The 18,714-nt window shown below is 36.6% G+C and overlaps 2 protein-coding genes across 2 annotated transcripts; both read right to left on the bottom strand.

The window, feature by feature from the left end:
• Positions 1 to 1,498: 1,498 nt before the first annotated feature.
• LOC133994590 (protein NipSnap homolog 2-like) lies at positions 1,499 to 11,864 on the bottom strand. The gene is given in 12 exon segments (XM_062433917.1): positions 1,499 to 1,843; positions 2,584 to 2,641; positions 2,643 to 2,668; positions 3,491 to 3,572; positions 3,574 to 3,586; positions 4,192 to 4,223; positions 4,558 to 4,698; positions 6,543 to 6,613; positions 9,123 to 9,217; positions 9,513 to 9,558; positions 9,690 to 9,817; positions 11,762 to 11,864. Coding segments are annotated over 12 exon segments (849 nt in total). The 5' UTR covers positions 11,854 to 11,864; the 3' UTR covers positions 1,499 to 1,778.
• A 576-nt stretch (positions 11,865 to 12,440) lies between these two features.
• mrps17 (mitochondrial ribosomal protein S17) lies at positions 12,441 to 15,358 on the bottom strand. The gene is made up of 3 exons (XM_062433928.1): positions 15,269 to 15,358; positions 14,004 to 14,147; positions 12,441 to 12,939 (listed from the first exon to the last, which is right to left on the bottom strand). The coding sequence occupies exons 2-3, from the start codon at positions 14,124 to 14,126 to the stop codon at positions 12,616 to 12,618; spliced, it is 447 nt and encodes a 148-aa protein (XP_062289912.1). The 5' UTR covers positions 14,127 to 14,147; positions 15,269 to 15,358; the 3' UTR covers positions 12,441 to 12,615.
• Positions 15,359 to 18,714: the final 3,356 nt, after the last annotated feature.

The following is an 18,714-nucleotide window of genomic DNA, read 5'->3' as shown; positions in this document are numbered from 1 at the left end:
GGGAACGCTCTGTACTGTTTGAACATGACAACGACCCTGTGCACAGTGCAAGGATATAAAAAAATAGTTTCCCAGTTTAGAGTGGAAGAACTTTCTCACATCAACCACATCCAACACATTTGGGATGAAATGGACATGTCTAATCTCACTGAGGCAAATCTGAATGAGATCACATACAGGTGTCATATTCAGTGTAGAGAAAATACTATATAATTGTCTTTTTTCTGAGAGGTCATCTCAGTCAAACACTGACTCTATTATAGTTTCAAAACAATACATGATTACATAAAAAATTAGTCCAAGACTTGTTTTTCCATTTTTTCATCAGAAGTTTAATTCAATATGTACAGCTAATCTTATTAAAGCACTGCATTTCACATTTAACACGATGAGATATCACTTCTCTCCTCGCCACTTGTTTATTAACACAAAAACAGTCAGAATATCTCACCTCATCACAGCTACATGATTGACCATATATCTCTGGTTTTGGTCAGTAAGCCCACTATGTATACAACTTCTAATCTGACCATTTAAAAATAAAACATTCATCTCAGTTACAGCACACAATCCCCCAGTTGGCATTAATTACTTGACATAGAGATAGACCAAAACCAGCCAGTGTACAGCAGTTTGTAGATACTGATTAGTTCTGCTGAAATCAAAAAAATAATTTCTAGTCATTAATTAATCATCTCGTCCCCTCACAATGTCAAAGTTAGAGAAGATACTGGAGACGTGGTCAGTTTATCAGAGGAGACATGAACAGAGGAAATGACTCCAACAAGGGATTAATCACAATTTTACCCCAATAACTGTGATCATGTATCCCGGTGGGAGTGACAAGACTAAATCATAATCTAACGTCCGGCTTTGTACCTCTTCGTAACCGTCGGTATGAATATTTTTATCCAATCTGACTGATTTTTTAAAAACAGTTACACACTAAAGTCGGCTTGTTGGATCGAAGCCGTGTAAACATAAAATCTCTTGTTCTGGTGTGGAGTGGAAATCTGGTGAAGTTTGGACTGTGGTGCTACAGCAGCGGCCTTCACCTCTGATAATTAGGATTATGGTGTATTATAAAGTCTTTGATTTGTAACAGCATGCTCCTCTTTTATAAAACTGACCATCACCTGAAACATTTAATTTTTTTTTTTTGAAGAAGCAGCTTATCCAATCGATATTGATCAGAGACATAGGTCCTTATTTAAGCCCTGGGTTCAGTGTTTCAGTTGAGATACTGGAGTGCAACAGGGCTCATGAGTCATTTTCTCTCTATTGCAACACATTCTCTCTCCCCCCCCCCCACCCCCCCCCCCCCCACCCCCCCCCCCACCCCCCCGGGACCTCTGCAAACATGATTCACATCCTCTCCTGACGTCTCAACTCAAGCACTGGTTAAAGTAGTTTTTAATCATAATTTTTTTTTTTAAACAGACAAACCTCTAAAACTCTTGAAATGAAACAGTGAAGAGAGGAGGAGGAGTGCGTCAAATTAGATTTTTTGCCTACGCAGCTCATTTATGGATCAAGTAAAACAGTAACTGCTGTAACAGATCATCATTTTGACCTCATCATCTGAAATAAGACATTCTAGGCTCACACAGAAAAAGGACAGTGAAGTGAAGAAATAAAGAAGAAAGCAAACACAAACTGAAACAACGTGTTGCTGAAATCCCTGGCAGTGCACACTCCCGACAGTTGGTTACACTCTCTGCAGATCAGTGTGATGGCTGTTGTGACGGCTGTTGAGAGCTTTCCTCCAGTGTTGGTGGTTACTTCAAGGGCGAGTCCTTCATGGGAATCATTATCCTAGAATCCATGTGCTGAATAAGAGGGACTGCGGGATGAGGAGGAAAAATTAACACCTCGGCATCAGATACCTGTGTGTCATGTAGTTTGTGTTCATGCACACGAGAAGTCAGAGGCCTGTCGTACTAATGGCGCTTTTCCACTACACAGTTCCAGCACGACTCGCCTCGACTCGCCTCGGTTCTTTTTGCGATTCCACTAGGGATAGTACCCGGTACCTGGTGCTTTTTTAGTACCTGCTCTGGTGAGATTCCAAGCGAGCCAAGCCAGTACTAAAATGTGACGTCGACACATTGCTGGCCACTGATTGGTCAGAAGAGTTGACAGCTGGAAGAGTCATGAGCCGTCCCACACAAGAATCAAACCGGCATTTTTAATACCGGCAGCAGCGTTACAACCATACGGCTCAAATTTTCTTGCTTTGTGTGTGACAGAAAGCCTCATACAGCAGCAAGTACACCACTGCCTCAATGTCCTCCATTGTTTATGTGTTTGTGTCGCGTATAAAAAAAAAAAAGTCACGGCAGTTTTGCGGAGCCGTGCTAGTGACGACCCCGCCCACGTTGAGTAGGTACTTTGTAATGGAAAAGGTCTGTTCTGGAACTGTACCGAGGCTAGGCGAGTCGAGTCGTGCTGGAACTGTGTAGTGGATAAGCGCCATAAGACAGTTCCGATTTCTCTAATATATAATATCTCTAGTATTTGCTCATATCACCCAGTGCTGTCAGAAAAGGAAAGAGAAGAGTGATAAAAAGCCGGCTCACTAACCTGTGTAATAAACGACCTTATCCCAGCCATCACGCTGCCAGGCTGCATTTCTGGTTTCAATCTCTGGACTGAAGATCTTTGTAAGCTGAAAGAAAAAAAGTAACAGATCACTTTCAATGGACATGTACAGTTTTTTATCAAAATCATCTCCAGTATAGTAATGAATACTGAAAACTTCTGCTTTAAGTTATACAGATCTCGTCCATATAAACTAAAAAGTGTGTGGTTGATATATACCCCTTTTCCACCGAGCTGGAGCCGGTGCTGGTTCGGAGCCAGAGCGAGCACCAACTCTTTGCTGGGTCTAAAGCAAGAACCAATTACGTCAGTGGGCTGGGGGCGGGGCTAACGTTTATTAGCTGGATAGCGGGGCTAACGTTTATTAGCTGACTAGCGTGGCTAACTGTCATTTACAGAGGGTTAAACATTTGGTGATTAAAAGCATTATTTCTTATCATTTTTTGCCAAAGTTGTCTTCTTCTTCTCTTCTGCTTCTTCTTCGTTTCCGGCAGGCTAGATGCCTTGCGGCAATGTTGCTGCCTCTCACTGGTGAATCATGGAAGTGCTTCAAAGGCGCGCTGCTGGCTACGTTATACAGTGACGTAATCGCGTGGCTCCTTGCCGGTGGAAAAGCAACAGGTTCGTAAGAGGTGCTCAGGTTAGCACCAACTGAGCACTGGCTCTAGCACCAGCTCCGAACCAGCACCGGCTCCAGCTCGGTGGAAAAGGGGTAATAATGTCTACAGGACATCAAAGATGCACGCAGTAAACTTTAAAATCCATTAAAACACATCTGTGTAATTATTTAGAAACAAAGTCATGAATTAGCAAATGTTTGCAATATTCAGGGATTTAATTTTAATATCATGATGCTGCAAAGTTTATTAAACTTGGGTACAGTCCTCACCCCATAGGTGATGAACCGTGTACAGACTCCCAATCTGTGAGAAAAAGCCTCCCACCGCCTCGTGGTTCTGCTGGCGGATTCTCAATAGCGCGCGCCCTGCAGAGCACCAGAGTTCGTCACATGACAAGACAGACAGTTGGTTGTTTGAAAGCTGCACCAGTTAAAAGATTTATCAACTTTAAAGTTAAAAAGAAAATCCCATCAAGCATCATCCCAAGTCATTTCTTTCAAATCAAACATAACATTTTTCTGTTACAACCTAAAAAATGTTTTAATCCTCTCGGTCATGTTTAATTTAAAACATTTTTCATCAGGCAAATGTCCCAATCAAATTCAATTAGGGTTAGATGAAAATTAAATGAAATATTATTATTACAATATATTAAATAAAAATAGGCCAATTATTCTCCAGATTTTATGAATTATGTGCAATATCTCATATATCATATCATGCTGAGGAGTCATGCATAGATTGTGTAGCCAAAAAGTACCGTTGACTCAATTTCATCAGCTACAATCTGTAAAACCAATAAAATAGTAGTGAGGGATTAAAAAAATGGTAAAATAACGTTAGCTCTCTCATGATGACAAAACTGCAAGAGAGTTTTATGAAGCTTCTTAAAATACAAATGTAAATGAATCAGTGTGATGACTTTCTGATACAAAAGTATAAGAGAGGAAATAATCAAATGAAGCCTTACCAGTAGTTTCCCCACTCGATCATCGTTCCTGGCTGAAATAAAGATGCAAAGAGGAGACTGTTCACTACAACAGCAACAAAAAATGTATCTCTCTCTCTCTCTCTCTCTCTCTCTCTCTCTCTCTCTCTCTCTCTCTCTCTCTCCTCTCTCTCTCTCTCTCTCTCTCTCTCTTCTCTTCTTCTCTCTCTCTTCTCTCTCTCTCTCTCTCTCTCTTCTCTCCTCTCTCTCTCTCTCTCTCTCTCTCTCACACTAATAATAAAAACAAAGTACAGAAACATGGAAAGAGAGAGAAATAAAATACTAGAATAGAGCATTAAATATAAGATTGCAGCATAAAATAATGATTTGATTTATTTGATTTTTTACCCTGAGTTGGTATGATCGGAGCTCGTAGATGTTGGGTCCTGGACGAGGGACGGGTTCATTCCAGAAACTGAACTCCAGCAGCAGCTGGTTCCTACGAGACAGCAGCATCTTCCCTCTCTCGTGTCTGTAGTCCATAAACGTCTAAAGAAACGACAAACAACAGGAAGCAGTTACTCAGTAAATCTGCCTCAGACCACAAACTCCACACAATAAAGTCATTTAGCCATACTGGTTAAAGTACATACTGTAGGTTTATTATATTATCATCACCTGGAGAGACAAATCACCTCTTTGTATCACAAGGTACGATGATGAGTGTTAATGCAGAATAGAAATCTTTCTATAAAAATGTGCTTTGGGAGGTTTGGCGTCCAGTCAAATCACTGCTTGTATGTTTTAATGTGTTCAGTATATGGGTCAATGACGTATGAGGATTTTCAACAACTCAATTTTAGAATAATAAAAACAAGCATATCTAATGCAGTAGTTCAAACATTCAGAATGTTGTGTACCTGAAAATCCATATTATAAATGATAAATTAAGTGATTTTAGTGGGTTTTTCAAGATTAATTGGCACTGGCCTTAAAAAAAGTCATGTGGTGCGACCATGATTCATCTTGAAATATCTTATTTGAATAAAAATATCATCATTTACAAAAATAAAATAAAAATACTTTGTTTCCAATCAAGGCCGTAGCCAGGAATTTTGAAATACCGAGGTCAAAAATAAGACCACAATTTATATGACTGTTCAGTTTAATCCATGATGTATTTATAACGCTTTCTTGCTGTGCATTTCTCAATCATGGTCATTTTTGTGGTCCAGTTCTTTCTCATCATTTCCAATTTTGCAACTTAAATCAACTCCTATTTCAGTATTCTACAACTTCCATGGTTGTATATTTAAAAATTATAACTGCAATATATTATTTTCTTTGTTTGTTCTTAAAATGTGGAATGGAGCACGGCCTGCTGGGAAATGGAGAAAAGGGCTCATCATCCAATGAATGAACAGTTTGCAAAATCAGGTCAAGTCAAATTCACAAATGTAGACATAAACATATTTCTGGCGATTTCAAGGCCTCACTCCACCGCTGGCTATAGCCGGATACTTTCGTTTTGACATGGCAGCGGAATCTTCAAGTACGTGTCACATGACGGTCTGTTGATGCAAGGATAATTGTCTCGTCGGCTATTTTCACTTCACAATCAAACGAAACTTCAAGAAAAAAATACCGATGACATGACCTCGGTGTCCTCAATGGTAGCTACGGCCATGTTTCCAATCACTTTATATTACTGAAAAAAGATGTGAAGCGTGTTAAGTAAATTAAGATTCAAGATGAATCATGGTCGCACCACATGACTTTTTTTAAGGCCAGTGCCAATTAATCTTGAAAAACCCACTAAAATCACTTTCAAATGTATAATATGGATTTTCAGGTACACAACAGTCTGAATGTTTGAACTACTGCATTAGATATGCTTGTTTTTATTATTCTACAATTGAGTTGTTGAAAATCCTTATACGTCATTGACCCATAGACAGAATACTGTATGTACATGTCTGTGTTTGATGATCGTTTTTCACAATAGAGTCAAGTTTAAAGAATCCAAATCAGAGTAGAAACGACAAATAAAAATAAATTAATTTGCCATCTATAAATAAAATCCATCATTCCAACAATACACGGTAAAACTGAGAAGGTGAAAATGAAAATCAGGTGAAAATAATCTTTAAAATTAAATTACACTCCACATGAACACACAGTGGACTAAAGGCATTGATGAACCAGATTTGATAAAAAGCAAAAAAAAAAAAAGGCTTTATAGATAATTGTACCTAAAATTAGAAATCCACCAAAGACACAAAAACAATCACAAGATAAATAAAGTCAAACACACACAGGTGGAAAATGGTCTGTGGATGTTATTTTGAGGGGGTTGCACTGCTTTAAGGTCAACTACTCCGTGCACCCGTTACCTTATTCAGCCTGAGTTTGTTCATGACTTCGGTGAGAGCAGGGTATCCTCCCCGATATCTCCACAGGTGAACTAGAATAGAAGGAGCAGAAGAGCCAAAGATAATGCCGCTCTCTCATATATATCGGTTTAATTTAAGGTTTTAATACTTAATACTACCTCATATTATATCATACCATATTTATTTTATTATATTATATTGTCTTTTGGGCCTGTGCAATATACCTTAACTTACAACAATGCTCTAACTTTCCCTTTACGCAGGGTTTTTATGCACTTTTTTTTATGTCTACAGTATGTGTATGTGTTTTATGAATGTGTCTTTCTTGTGTGTCTTTTTAAATTTTGTCTCGACTCTCTGAACAAACCGCACAAAAATTCCTATGTGTGCAAGCACAAATAAAGTTCTTTAATCTTGAATCTTGACATGCATCAACCATGAATCTTTAAGTCAATTTCAATGAGAAAAAACACTAAAGGAGATATCACACACTTCAGATTCTACCTGAAAATGCTGCAATTTGGTGAAATGGAAGTGAGTTAAAAAAGAGTTAAAGCGCTTTAAGACTTTATTTTGTGCCACACTGTGCAAGAAGGATCTAATAAAATCTTGGTCACAATATGAATCACACTGTACAATATCAATTTAAGGCGTGTCTGACTGTCTCATGAATATGTGATGAATCGTAGAGAATCGTATTTAAAGTATATGTGAGCAGAGACATCATCTGGCATCATCTGATCTGCATGCCTCTTATGTTTTGAACATGCACACGTTAAAATGTGGATTTGAATTATGACTCAGGTGGTCTTTAGTCACCAAAGCTTCAAATCAGCCGTCAGTGGACAAGTCCGACGACCAAAGATTTCGCCACATTTCTCTCATGATTGTCAACTTTCGCCTCAGACAGCCGAAGTTTGCGCAGCGTTAAAAGGTCTTTAGTATCAGTTGAACCTGATCGATACCAGAAACCACACTTCAATTCATAAAAAAATTATCATGAATCCAATGATCGAGATTAAAAAACTTATTGGAATAAACTTGCAGCTTAACTGAGGTTTGTCAACATCGCTGCACAGTAACCTTAGAGGCAGATTACAAGCAAGGAATGACAAATGTCACCACAAGGACAGAATGGACCGCAGCCAGGAAAATACATGTAATACAGTCACAGCTATAATTAACTAACATATAAGAGCTGTCACAGAGCCAGTGGGTGTGACTGGGCAGGAGAGCAGCAATATCCTAAAGAAATGTCGGCAAAATGCCTCGATTTAGGGAGGAGGGGTATCCTTCGATGGTCAATGATATAATGAGACATTTTTAAATTAACTGAGACCTGAAGGTATTTTTATACGCTCCAACTTTAAAACTTAAAAAAAGATTAGTATAATTATTTTGGTAGACGTGACCCAGAAAAACCACAACATCTGCAGTTCAGTTCAAATCATTTGTTGCATGTCATAACTGTTTTCTCTCTCTCTGCACTTTCAAAACAGTGTAATCGAAGTATAGTACAATATAACTATCTTAATATTTGCCATGATTCAGTAGGTAAAATAATATTGGAAAGCTCGACTGAACTACAGTATCTTGTAGGGCTGCTAACTTATTTGGTATTATTATATTTATAATATATATTTATTATTCAACTAATTTATGCTATCAAATAATATTCAATCAACGGATTCATCTTATAGTTTATCAAATGTCAGAAAATGCTCATGATGATATCCCAGCCCAGGGATTCATCTCTAAAACATTTGTTTGGTCCAACTGACAAAAAATATCACATTTATAATGACACAGGATAGATTAAAGCAACACATCCTCACATTTAAGAAGTTATCAATTAATGTCCGATTGATCCTTTAAGCATGAATACATTGCCTGCAAGACTTTTTTATTAATTAATATTTTCTTAAGTGAGTTAAAAAGAGTTAAAGCGCTTTTACACTTTGTAACAATTATGATTTATTTTGTGCCACACTGTGCAAGAAGGATCTAATAAAATCTTGGTCACAATATAAATCACACTGTAATATATTAATTTAAGGCGTGTCTGACTGTCTTGAAAATACAATATAATAATATATAATATATAAAAGACATATAAGTCATATTAAACCCATACAAAATTAAGAATATTTAAGATGTTACATAAAATAAATGACAGACATTATGCTCATCACCCATCCCATGTTAATATCAAACATATAAAACCAGCAGCCTGGTTCTGGTTCTGAGGTTTCTTCCTGTTAAAAGGGAGTTTTTTTCTTGCCATTGTCGCTAAGTGCTGCTCATGTGGGAATGTTGGGTCTCTTTAAAATGAAAACCTGAAGAGTTTGGTTTAGAACCTGCTCTATGTGTAAAGTGCCTTGAGATGACTTTGTTGTGATTTGGCGCTATACAAATAAAGATTGATTGAGATTGATTGATTGAGCACAAGTACAAATCTCAGTATGGTCCTTTTACAGATGTTTATGTTTCATTTAGAGTCATTGAGTAAAGTGCACAGTTAATAAATCAAATGCATCATGTGTGAGGTGACTAACTAATAAAACATTAAAGACAGCTTACCTGCCTGATCCTGCTCTCCGTACCACGTGTTCCAGGTGCCCACCAGCTCACACGGGTATTCAGGGTCCTCGTGGATGGAGTGCAAGATGCCCGCACTAAGATAAGATTAAATAATATAAATAAGATATTCCTTTATAAAGAAAATGAAGACGTGTAAATAATCGTTTTTAATCTAACTTGTGAATTTTAATAAAGGTAGAGGCACTTTTGGGTTTCTTGCCGCCACCTTTCTTTCTTTTGTTGCTATTTCTTTATCTTTTTTTTCTTTTTGTCTTTTTATTGTGCAAAATAAAAAACTTCAAACTTCAAACTTCTAAAAGCTCAAAATATCTGCACTGTTTACTGAACCAGAGCCTGAAAGAAGTCGATTATGGAACAGAAACGTCTTACTTAAGTTCATTGTAGGCATCAAGGCACTCAGGCTTCACACTGTGAACTGCATGAAAACAAAACAAAATGTAGTGAATAATAAAAGAAACATTACATTTTTAATCTATTCTAAGACACACACAGTCAAGATAAACGTGTTCAATGCAGCACCAAAGTCATTTATACATAAAAACATACACTGTATTTTGTACAGATTGCTGTCTTCCTTTTTAGCGAGCAGATGAGAGTGAGCGTCTTTTCTGGGGTCGACCTTTCTAACAAAGAGAGACTTGAACCAGCTGTCTTCTCTGGTAGCAGAAAGGCTCCTGTGGTGAAAAAAACACATTTAATACAATTAATATTTCATAAAATACTAACAACTGCAGTATATAATTACATTGCCTGTGCTCTCCTGTCATTCTGCTGCTTATGGCCTTTAATTTAAAGCACTTAATGGTTTGGGTCATTTCTGAGCTGCTCATTGGCTACGATGAAATATGATGTCGCTCTGATGACCTGAGATCTGTCACAACTGTGTCTGAGTGGAAAAGAAGATTTTAATTTTCTCAAGATCAGGTCGGAGGTCTTTTACTGACAGTTTTCTTTGATTTTAAGTGTTTGCTTTTGCTATGTGTCAACCAATATATGATCACTGGATTTCAATCTGGCCATATTTAAGTACATACAGTATACTGCCTATAGTAGTAATAATAATAATAATAATGATAATAATATTTACATTTCCCCACTGTATGACTAATAAAGGAATATCTTATCTTATAGATTTTATGCATATAATTTACTTGTGATGTTATGTGCCATATATGGGTCAATGACGTATAAGGATTTACAACAACTCAATTTTAGAATAATAAAAACAAGCATATCTAATGCAGTAGTTCAAACATTCAGAATGTTGTGTACCTGAAGATCCATATTATACATTTTAAAGTGATTTTAGTGGGTTTATCAAGATTAATTGGCACTGGCCTTAAAAAAAGTCATGTGGTGCGACCATGATTCATCTTGAAATAAATTAATTTACTTAACACGCTTCACATCTTTTTATTTATTTATTTATTTTTTTTTTTTACAAGTTTTCAGTAATATAAAGTGTTTGGAAACAAAGTATTTGCATTTTTTTTTTTTAATTTTTGTAAATGATGATCTTTTATTTATATAAGATATTTCAAGATGAATCATGGTCGCACCACATGACTTTTTTTAAGGCCAGTGCCAATTAATCTTGAAAAACCCACTAAAATCACTTTCAAATTTATAATATGGATCTTCAGGTACACAATATTCTGAATGTTTGAACTACTGCATTAGATATGCTTGTTTTTATTATTCTAACATTGAGTTGTTGTAAATCCTTATACGTCATTGACCCATAAATAAAACGACATGGCACTTATTAGAGACTGAGGTCAGTGTACGGACCTCAGTAAAAGTCGGTCATGGCTGCAGAAACTAAGAACTTTGAATGAATCTTTATAAGCACATCCAACTCATTCATTTAGAGAAAAACTCCACTTGAGAAACAAGCAACAGAGAAGGCTATAAGCTGCACATAACCAGAGGATTAGTCTACATGGAGTCCTAAGCTGTATTTAGTTTTGTGAAACAGAACATGACGATAAGCTTCATTTCAAAGTGCCTCCATGCAAAGGTTACTGCTCTTCATCAGAATTCACTTCTTTGACATTTTGCCAGCTGCTGCAAACACAAACTTTAAACTGTGCATGCAGAGCTATACTTTCATACAAGTCACAGCATTTCAGTGGTGAACATTTCCTAATCACAGCTTGGTCTGAGACACACACACCTGCAGTTTTAATTATCATCCACTCATAAAAAAACAATCAGTGCTTTGCAGCAGTTCAATGCATTTTGACCTTGAAGTTGAATTCAGTTAATATAATCAGTGAACTGACATAAAAGTCTGCTTTAATGTTGCATTATGTCTGCACGTGACAGCTATTTCTCTGAGCACACAGACACCAAGTAGAGTAGGAAAAGTTCTTACACAAGTTGCTTCACAAGTTTGTAATTTTGGAAGGACTATAATTAGCATTAGCTGAGACTTAGCAACTTTAGAGCTAATACTGCTACGCTGCACGAGCCTGAACGTAAGCAGCGTACGTACGTTAGCTTAGCCACCTAAAAACACCGGACTTGTGTCATTGGTGTTTAACTTTACAGCAACACGCGTTTTAAGTTGCATTTCTGCATTCACACCGACCCATGTCTTGTGTTAAACCTCTTACCTTGCAACCACCATGGCCTGTCCGGTCGCGTGAAGCCCATGTCTCGTGTCTCTGAGGCCGCTGCTGACTCTGTGAAGGACTCGGGTCGCCATGTTTGCTGCTGACAGCTGCTGGAGGTTGTTGTGGACTCAGGCTGCAGCTGCAGTCCTCACCTACACACACACGTCAACCCCACGTTGGCTCCGAGTATCGGAACAACTAACCCAAACCCAGCAGGATAATGTGCAGAGGGATGAGGAACCATTGCATAACTTTCTGATAAAGAGTTAACAACACTCCTGATTCTCTTTAATGGGATTTCTTGTTTTTAGGCTTTGAACGATGCCAATGACTAACACGTAGATCTATTAACCTCTACTTAACTTTATTTGTTCTAATTATAACTTACACCAGCCTAAACATAAATAACCCAAATAATTCTCCTTTAGTGCACTTTGTCCAATGAAAGGACAATTTAAATGGCAAATCCAATCCTGTTTACAGTCAGTAAATTAATAATTATAATTTAAATAATAATGCAATTAAGAATATTAATTAAAACAGCTTTTGCATATGCACCTCTATAAACTTTAATATGCCATAATAAATAAATATGACTGTCTTTTCAAAACATAGATCTTATCTGACAGTGAACAGATTTGGGCAACATGCCTGCATGTTTGTGAATGAGACCGTGATGTGTAATCAGTCATTTTTATTGTAAATCCCAATAATTGTGACTTGAAATAAAACTTACACGTAGCAAAAAAAAGATGTATTTAGGCTCTCCACATTAGGTGATACACTGTATATTATTCTACAATAGAAACATGTGATTACAGAGTGACATTTAAACATAACAGGACAGTTTTTTTTTAACATGAAGTTGGTTTCTCTGCATGTGAGGAATCAGCTGCACTGGCGGCGGCACCGATGTTCAGCTCCTGCAGTTTTTCTAATAACGTCGTCTCCTCCGCGCTGTGTGGAAGGTCGGGCAGAGTCTCCACAAACTCAGTTCCTGCAACTCTCTTTCCCGTCAGAGGGTCGACTACCCGGCCGACTTTATACACTATCTCAACCAGTTCATGCTTCACGTGTTTGGACCTCGGCTCAGGAAGAGCCTTGAGAAGGACGACGTCTCCCACAGTGCACTGTCGCAAAGCATCATGGGCGAAGTAGGTCTTCCTCTTGTTGTAGAACTGTGGGGGAGAAAATACATTTTCTACCATGAAACATCATTAAATTCATAATAACTATAAAGAAAGGAATCGAAGGTTTCAGAACAAAGCTTGAATATTAATAACATTTAGTTCTATACGATGAAGTTGATCATGTACTAGTCAGAGTGAGTTTACAAGAAAGAGAAAGAAATCAACTGTTAACAAATCTTTGGTATTTTAATTAATAAATGACAAAAATAATTCAGCTGATAAAGTAACAGTTTTATAATTTCTGGCAAAGTTCTTGTGCAGCTGCTTGTGTTAAGATTCAATAAAACATTTATGGGTCAATGACGTATAAGGATTTACAACAACTCAATTGTAGAATAATAAAAACAAGCATATCTAATGCAGTAGTTCAAACATTCAGAATGTTGTGTACCTGAAGATCCATATTACAATGTGAAAGTGATTTTAGTGGGTTTTTCAAGATTAATTGGCACTGGCCTTAAAAAAAGTCACGTGGTGTAACCATGATTCATCTTGAAATATCTTTATATAAATAAAAGATCATCATTTACAAAAAATTAAAAAAAAATGCAAATACTTTGTTTCCAACCACTTTATATTACTGAAAACTTGTAAAAAAAAAAAAAAAGATGTGAAGCGTGTTAAGTAAATTAATTTATTTCAAGATGAATCATGGTCGCACCACATGACTTTTTTTAAGGCCAGTGCCAATTAATCTTGAAAAACCCACTAAAATCACTTTCAAATTTATAATATGGATCTTCAGGTACACAACATTCTGAATGTTTGAACTACTGCATTAGATATGCTTGTTTTTATTATTCTAAAATTGAGTTGTTGTAAATCCTTATACGTCATTGACCCGTATGCACTGAGATGTCTGGCATATCTCATTAAATGAAAAAGAAAACAACACAAACTTCTTTACACCGAGGCACTGATTATATATCTGACCTGATATTGTATTAGCAGCAGCATCAAACATTTTGAGCCCTAATCACGTGTTTTTTCCCCTCCATGTCACCTATTCTTCATGTTCATCTAGCAGTGAACACACTCTGTTAAAGGCTCACCTTAAGCAGGTATGGGTCCAGCACCAGCCTCGTGACTCTCACTTTAGCAGTCTTGAACATCTTGGTGCCGATGACTTTACCGATGATCCATTTGGCATGAATTGATACATGCTTTGCCGACATCTTGAAGAGCTTTATTCAACCCTGTGGTACCAAAGATTAAAAAAAAAAAAATTAAAATAACATCTGCTCCATGCCACCCATCACCTGACAATGAAGGTCATCCACCTCACAACACCATCATCCAGCAGAAGAGCATGAAGAGCAAGATCAGCTGGAGACTACGCTCACTGTCATGCAAAATGACAGACTGAGTAATTCATTTGTCCCCAGGGCCGTACAACTTCATAATCTGGCAATAAAAGGACCCTCACAGCCACAGCCTGGACTAAATTCACTAAATTCACTTTAAATTGTATATTGCACTATATTTTTAGTTTTAGTTTTATTTTATTTTATTTCTGCACTTTATCACACAGCCTCATCCTCAGACCTTGTTCTTATTTTAGTATTTAGTATTTAATGTTTTAGTATATTTTTCTTTGATGTCTTTGTGTATTAAGCTGCTGGACCCTAAATTTCCCCAAGGGGATCAATAAAGTTTACATCTATCTATCTATCTATCTATCTATCTATCTATCTATCTATCTATCTATCTATCTATCTACCTGATACATAATCAACAGCTTAAAAACTCCTTAAATGTGTTAAAATGTATAGATAGGACTTCAAACATTTCTTTTTAGCAGAACCTTTGACTTGTAATTAAACCTTGCTGATTGCTGCTTTTAATGCTCTTTTTTTGTTTTATTGAAGTTTTTTCTTCTTTTAAATTGAAGCTTTTACGTTGTAGCACTTAGATATGTGCTTCAAATGTAAAATGCGTTAGAATTGAAATGTATTATTATTAATTTAAGTAGTATTTACTCCTTCACCTATATAACAGTCACATATACAACTATAGCTAAGTCTACCAGAACCATTCATTCTGCGCATATTTTGCACAACTTCTTTATTTTTTACAACCCACAAGGCAAGTAATTTATATAACTTAAGTATTGTTATGTTTATAATATGTTTATAATGCTTATGATATAATATAATATTCATATAGGGTCAACAGTTAGCAATGCTGCTGCTAACATTAGCATCAAACTAACATCACAGTCGCACTCGTTCATGAGCAGAAATGATCAATAACATCGACTTTAACCCTCATCTATAAACATGAACACTGTTGGTAAGGTGTGGAAAAATCAACTCACCGAAACTACTGGAAAGAAATAATTATAGAAGGTCAAAAATCCTTCATCTGGAGGAGAGGTGCTCCATGCTGCACTGGTCGGCTTGTTATGATGACGTAGAATACGGCTAGTGGTAAGGGACAAACTGCGCGGAGCTGGTTTTGGATTGAATCAAAGGTTTTTGATCAAATGTATGGTATCTTAATGCACATATAACTCGTGATATAATTGTAATATGTTGACATAGAAATACAAGCAAATTAACTAGATTATTAGTTTTATTTGTAGAATGTGTTTGCACTTTTTCCTTTTGCCACTAGATGGCAGCAGAGAGACATTTCATAAACACTGAGGCAAAACCTTGAAGCACTGAAAGAAGAGAGGAAGGGAAGACAAGAAAATGAAATGCTTCAAGTCAAGAAATAAATTGGCAAACAACTACAAGGTAAACATAGAAACAAAATGGTAACACAAAAACTCATAATGATGGAAAAAAGATTAAAAAGTAGAGTCTGTTCATCAGGATTTGTGCCATGAGATGACTTTTGTTGTGATTTTGGTGCTATATAAATAATGAGCTGTTGAATAATCTATAAACCAAAAATGTGAGAAACCTAAACTCTCTCCCCTCACTCCCTCCAGCCATATCCTCCAGGCTGTCAGAAAGCTGAACCCCCCACCCTCCCTCCCACAGACTGAAATTGCTGCTATTAAATGAGTTCTTTTTGCACTACCACAACTTAACTATACAGAAACTTATGCTGCTACTTCCCACATATAAATAAGTAGACTCCAAAATCTTATTTTTTATCTTACTGCCTATCCATTCTATGTTTTATTTTTATTTTTATATTATTAGTAAATGTCTTATCTGTTGTACACTTCAATGTTTACTCTTTAGTGTTAGGAAACATCTGTCTTATCTGTTCCACCGTGGGATAGTGAGAAACGTCTTCTTGATTCCTTTGTATGCCTTAACATGTGAAGACATTGATAATAAAACCGACTTTGACTTTGACTTTGACTTTGAAACATCAAGCTGAGAGTCGGACTGGTGACAGACATTTTCATCCTCTTATCGCAAGATCGTTTTATTGTTATCTCAGGATAACAAATTGTGTTTTCTCCGGATAATAAATATTGTTACCCCAAGATAAGAAGATATTTTTAATCATGTTAGCATGCAAGGATGCAACCTTACACATCAAATGATTTGACCTGATAATATTACATCCAAATCTCGTTATTAATCCCATCAGGACATCAGATTTGAGTTTCTGCAGGATATAACATTCAATCAGTCATCAATCAACACTGATCAGACTGCAACTATACTGCATATATAACTATATTGTACATTCATGAGCCACTTTATTAGAAACACCTGTACAATCTAATGCAATCCAACTGCTCTGCCATGAATTCTACTTTTACAAAGCTTTTACATTTTTGGTTTCTGTTGACATTGACAGAAAGATGACAATTCTTTCTTTTTTATTATTGAGGTCGTAGTGGGTGGTGGAGATGTACTGGAGTGCATTATATATAGAAAAGTACTTGTAATATTTTGTCCCCCTCAAGGATGTTAATTGAGAGGACATAATATTAAGACTCTTTTCAATATAGACACTTTTCAATATAATGCACTTCAGTACATCTCCACCACCCGCTACGACCTCAATAATAAACATTAAGTAGAATTATCACCTTTCTAACAATGTCAACAAAAACTGAAAATGTATAAGCTTCGTAAAAGTAGAATTTATGGCAGAGCTGTTTTAATGGGTTGCATTAGAGTAACGCAACCCAATGCAACAATAAAGTGGCCGGGGAGTGTATATTGTTATTTCACTGGTACCCAATAATTCATGAGCTGCAGATTATATTCTAAGAGATGCTAATTATAATTTGAGATATGGACATTATAAAATGGTATATAGAGAAGAGTTTATAGCCACACTATGCAGCACTGAGCTAAATGCTAACATCAGCATGCTAACATGTTTGCAATGACAATGTTAACATGCTGATGTTTAGCAGGTATAATGTTTGTTGATTTCAGCATGTTGTCATGCCAACATGTGTTAATTAGCACTGAACAAAAAGAAAGGGGATGCATGGCTGTCATTAGTTTTACAGAATTGGATATATTTAAATTTTGATTTTAAGATGGTGCTAGATGAAAAGTCAGAGGATCACAAAAGACACTTCAGTCTGGACTTAAGTGGTGAGCTGACCCTGGGTATGATCCCTCGGGTCAAAATGATATCGTAGCTAAAACTATAACTAAGTAGGATCACCGAAATTCATTCCTATGTGAAAGTCTTCTTGTTGAATGAGGAAGACTGATTTAAATTACATTATACAATCATATTGAGATAACACTATCTTGAGATAACACTATTTGTAAGAGAATAATTATCCTGTTATCTTGACCCACTATCATGAGAAAACAACTCACAATCTCAAGATAACAGAATGGTGAAAAAATGCAAACTTCTACTTTCAAATGTCACTGCATGAAATTAGTGTGTCTTCTTTGATTTTCATTTCTTTATGCTGATTAAAAAAAAGTCCACAAAATTACCTATTAAGCCACTTGGCAATGATGGTAGCTCCTCTCAAACTCCACTAAAGCAGATACAAGCGGACGGAGGAGAGATTAACATGCTGGGGGATGCATGCGCTGCACAGTACAGCGTGAACAGTCATGTCCCTGAGTAGGAATTGGCTGTGGCTCAGAACCAACCAACGGCAGACCAATCTGGTCTTAATCAGAGCCATGTTGTAGTAAAGCACAGGTCTGGGTCTCTGTTTCCCATTTAAGGCAGTGCAGCATTGGTATACCTCTGCCAGAATTACAGCATTGGCCAACTTTAGTATCCTTCATACAAGAACACTGAGACAATTCACATAGTACCAACTGTTTTCATACTGTTCCCTGTTAAACTTGTTGTCGGACACATAGCGTGAGGCTAAACTGAGCTGAGATGCTGCACGTATGCTGGCTGCCACCATCGTACAGTATTACAGACTGTGCATACTGTAGTTATGGGGAAACAGCATAGAAAGTCTGTTTTATTGCAAACTTAGGGTGTAAGGTCTAACTCTTATCAAATCTGTGGGTAAACCTACAAGTACAGATCACATGGTATTAATGGCCATATTACAATATTTACCCAAAGATAACCACATACGTATATCTGTGCAAATGCAGCCAATGTTTTTATATATGAGAAATTTGACATGTTCATTTATCAGCTCTCAATCATACGAAACCGTTGCTGCTGTGACGTAAGACAGAGGCCTGATACCACATAGACCGTGTGATTACAAATGTATGTTTTCTATGATAATATACTGACCTCTTAATCTTAGTTTAATATTCTCAGATTAATATGCTAGAATAATGTTGGCCTATATCCTTTTGTGTAAATTATTAGTCCCAAGATATGACATTTTTGAAT

The sequence above is a fragment of the Scomber scombrus genome, chromosome 14 (genome assembly GCF_963691925.1).
Source record: "Scomber scombrus chromosome 14, fScoSco1.1, whole genome shotgun sequence".
Taxonomy (NCBI): Eukaryota; Metazoa; Chordata; class Actinopteri; order Scombriformes; family Scombridae; genus Scomber; species Scomber scombrus.
Note: the sequence above shows the minus strand (reverse complement) of the source record. Positions and strands in the feature narration are given on the sequence as shown.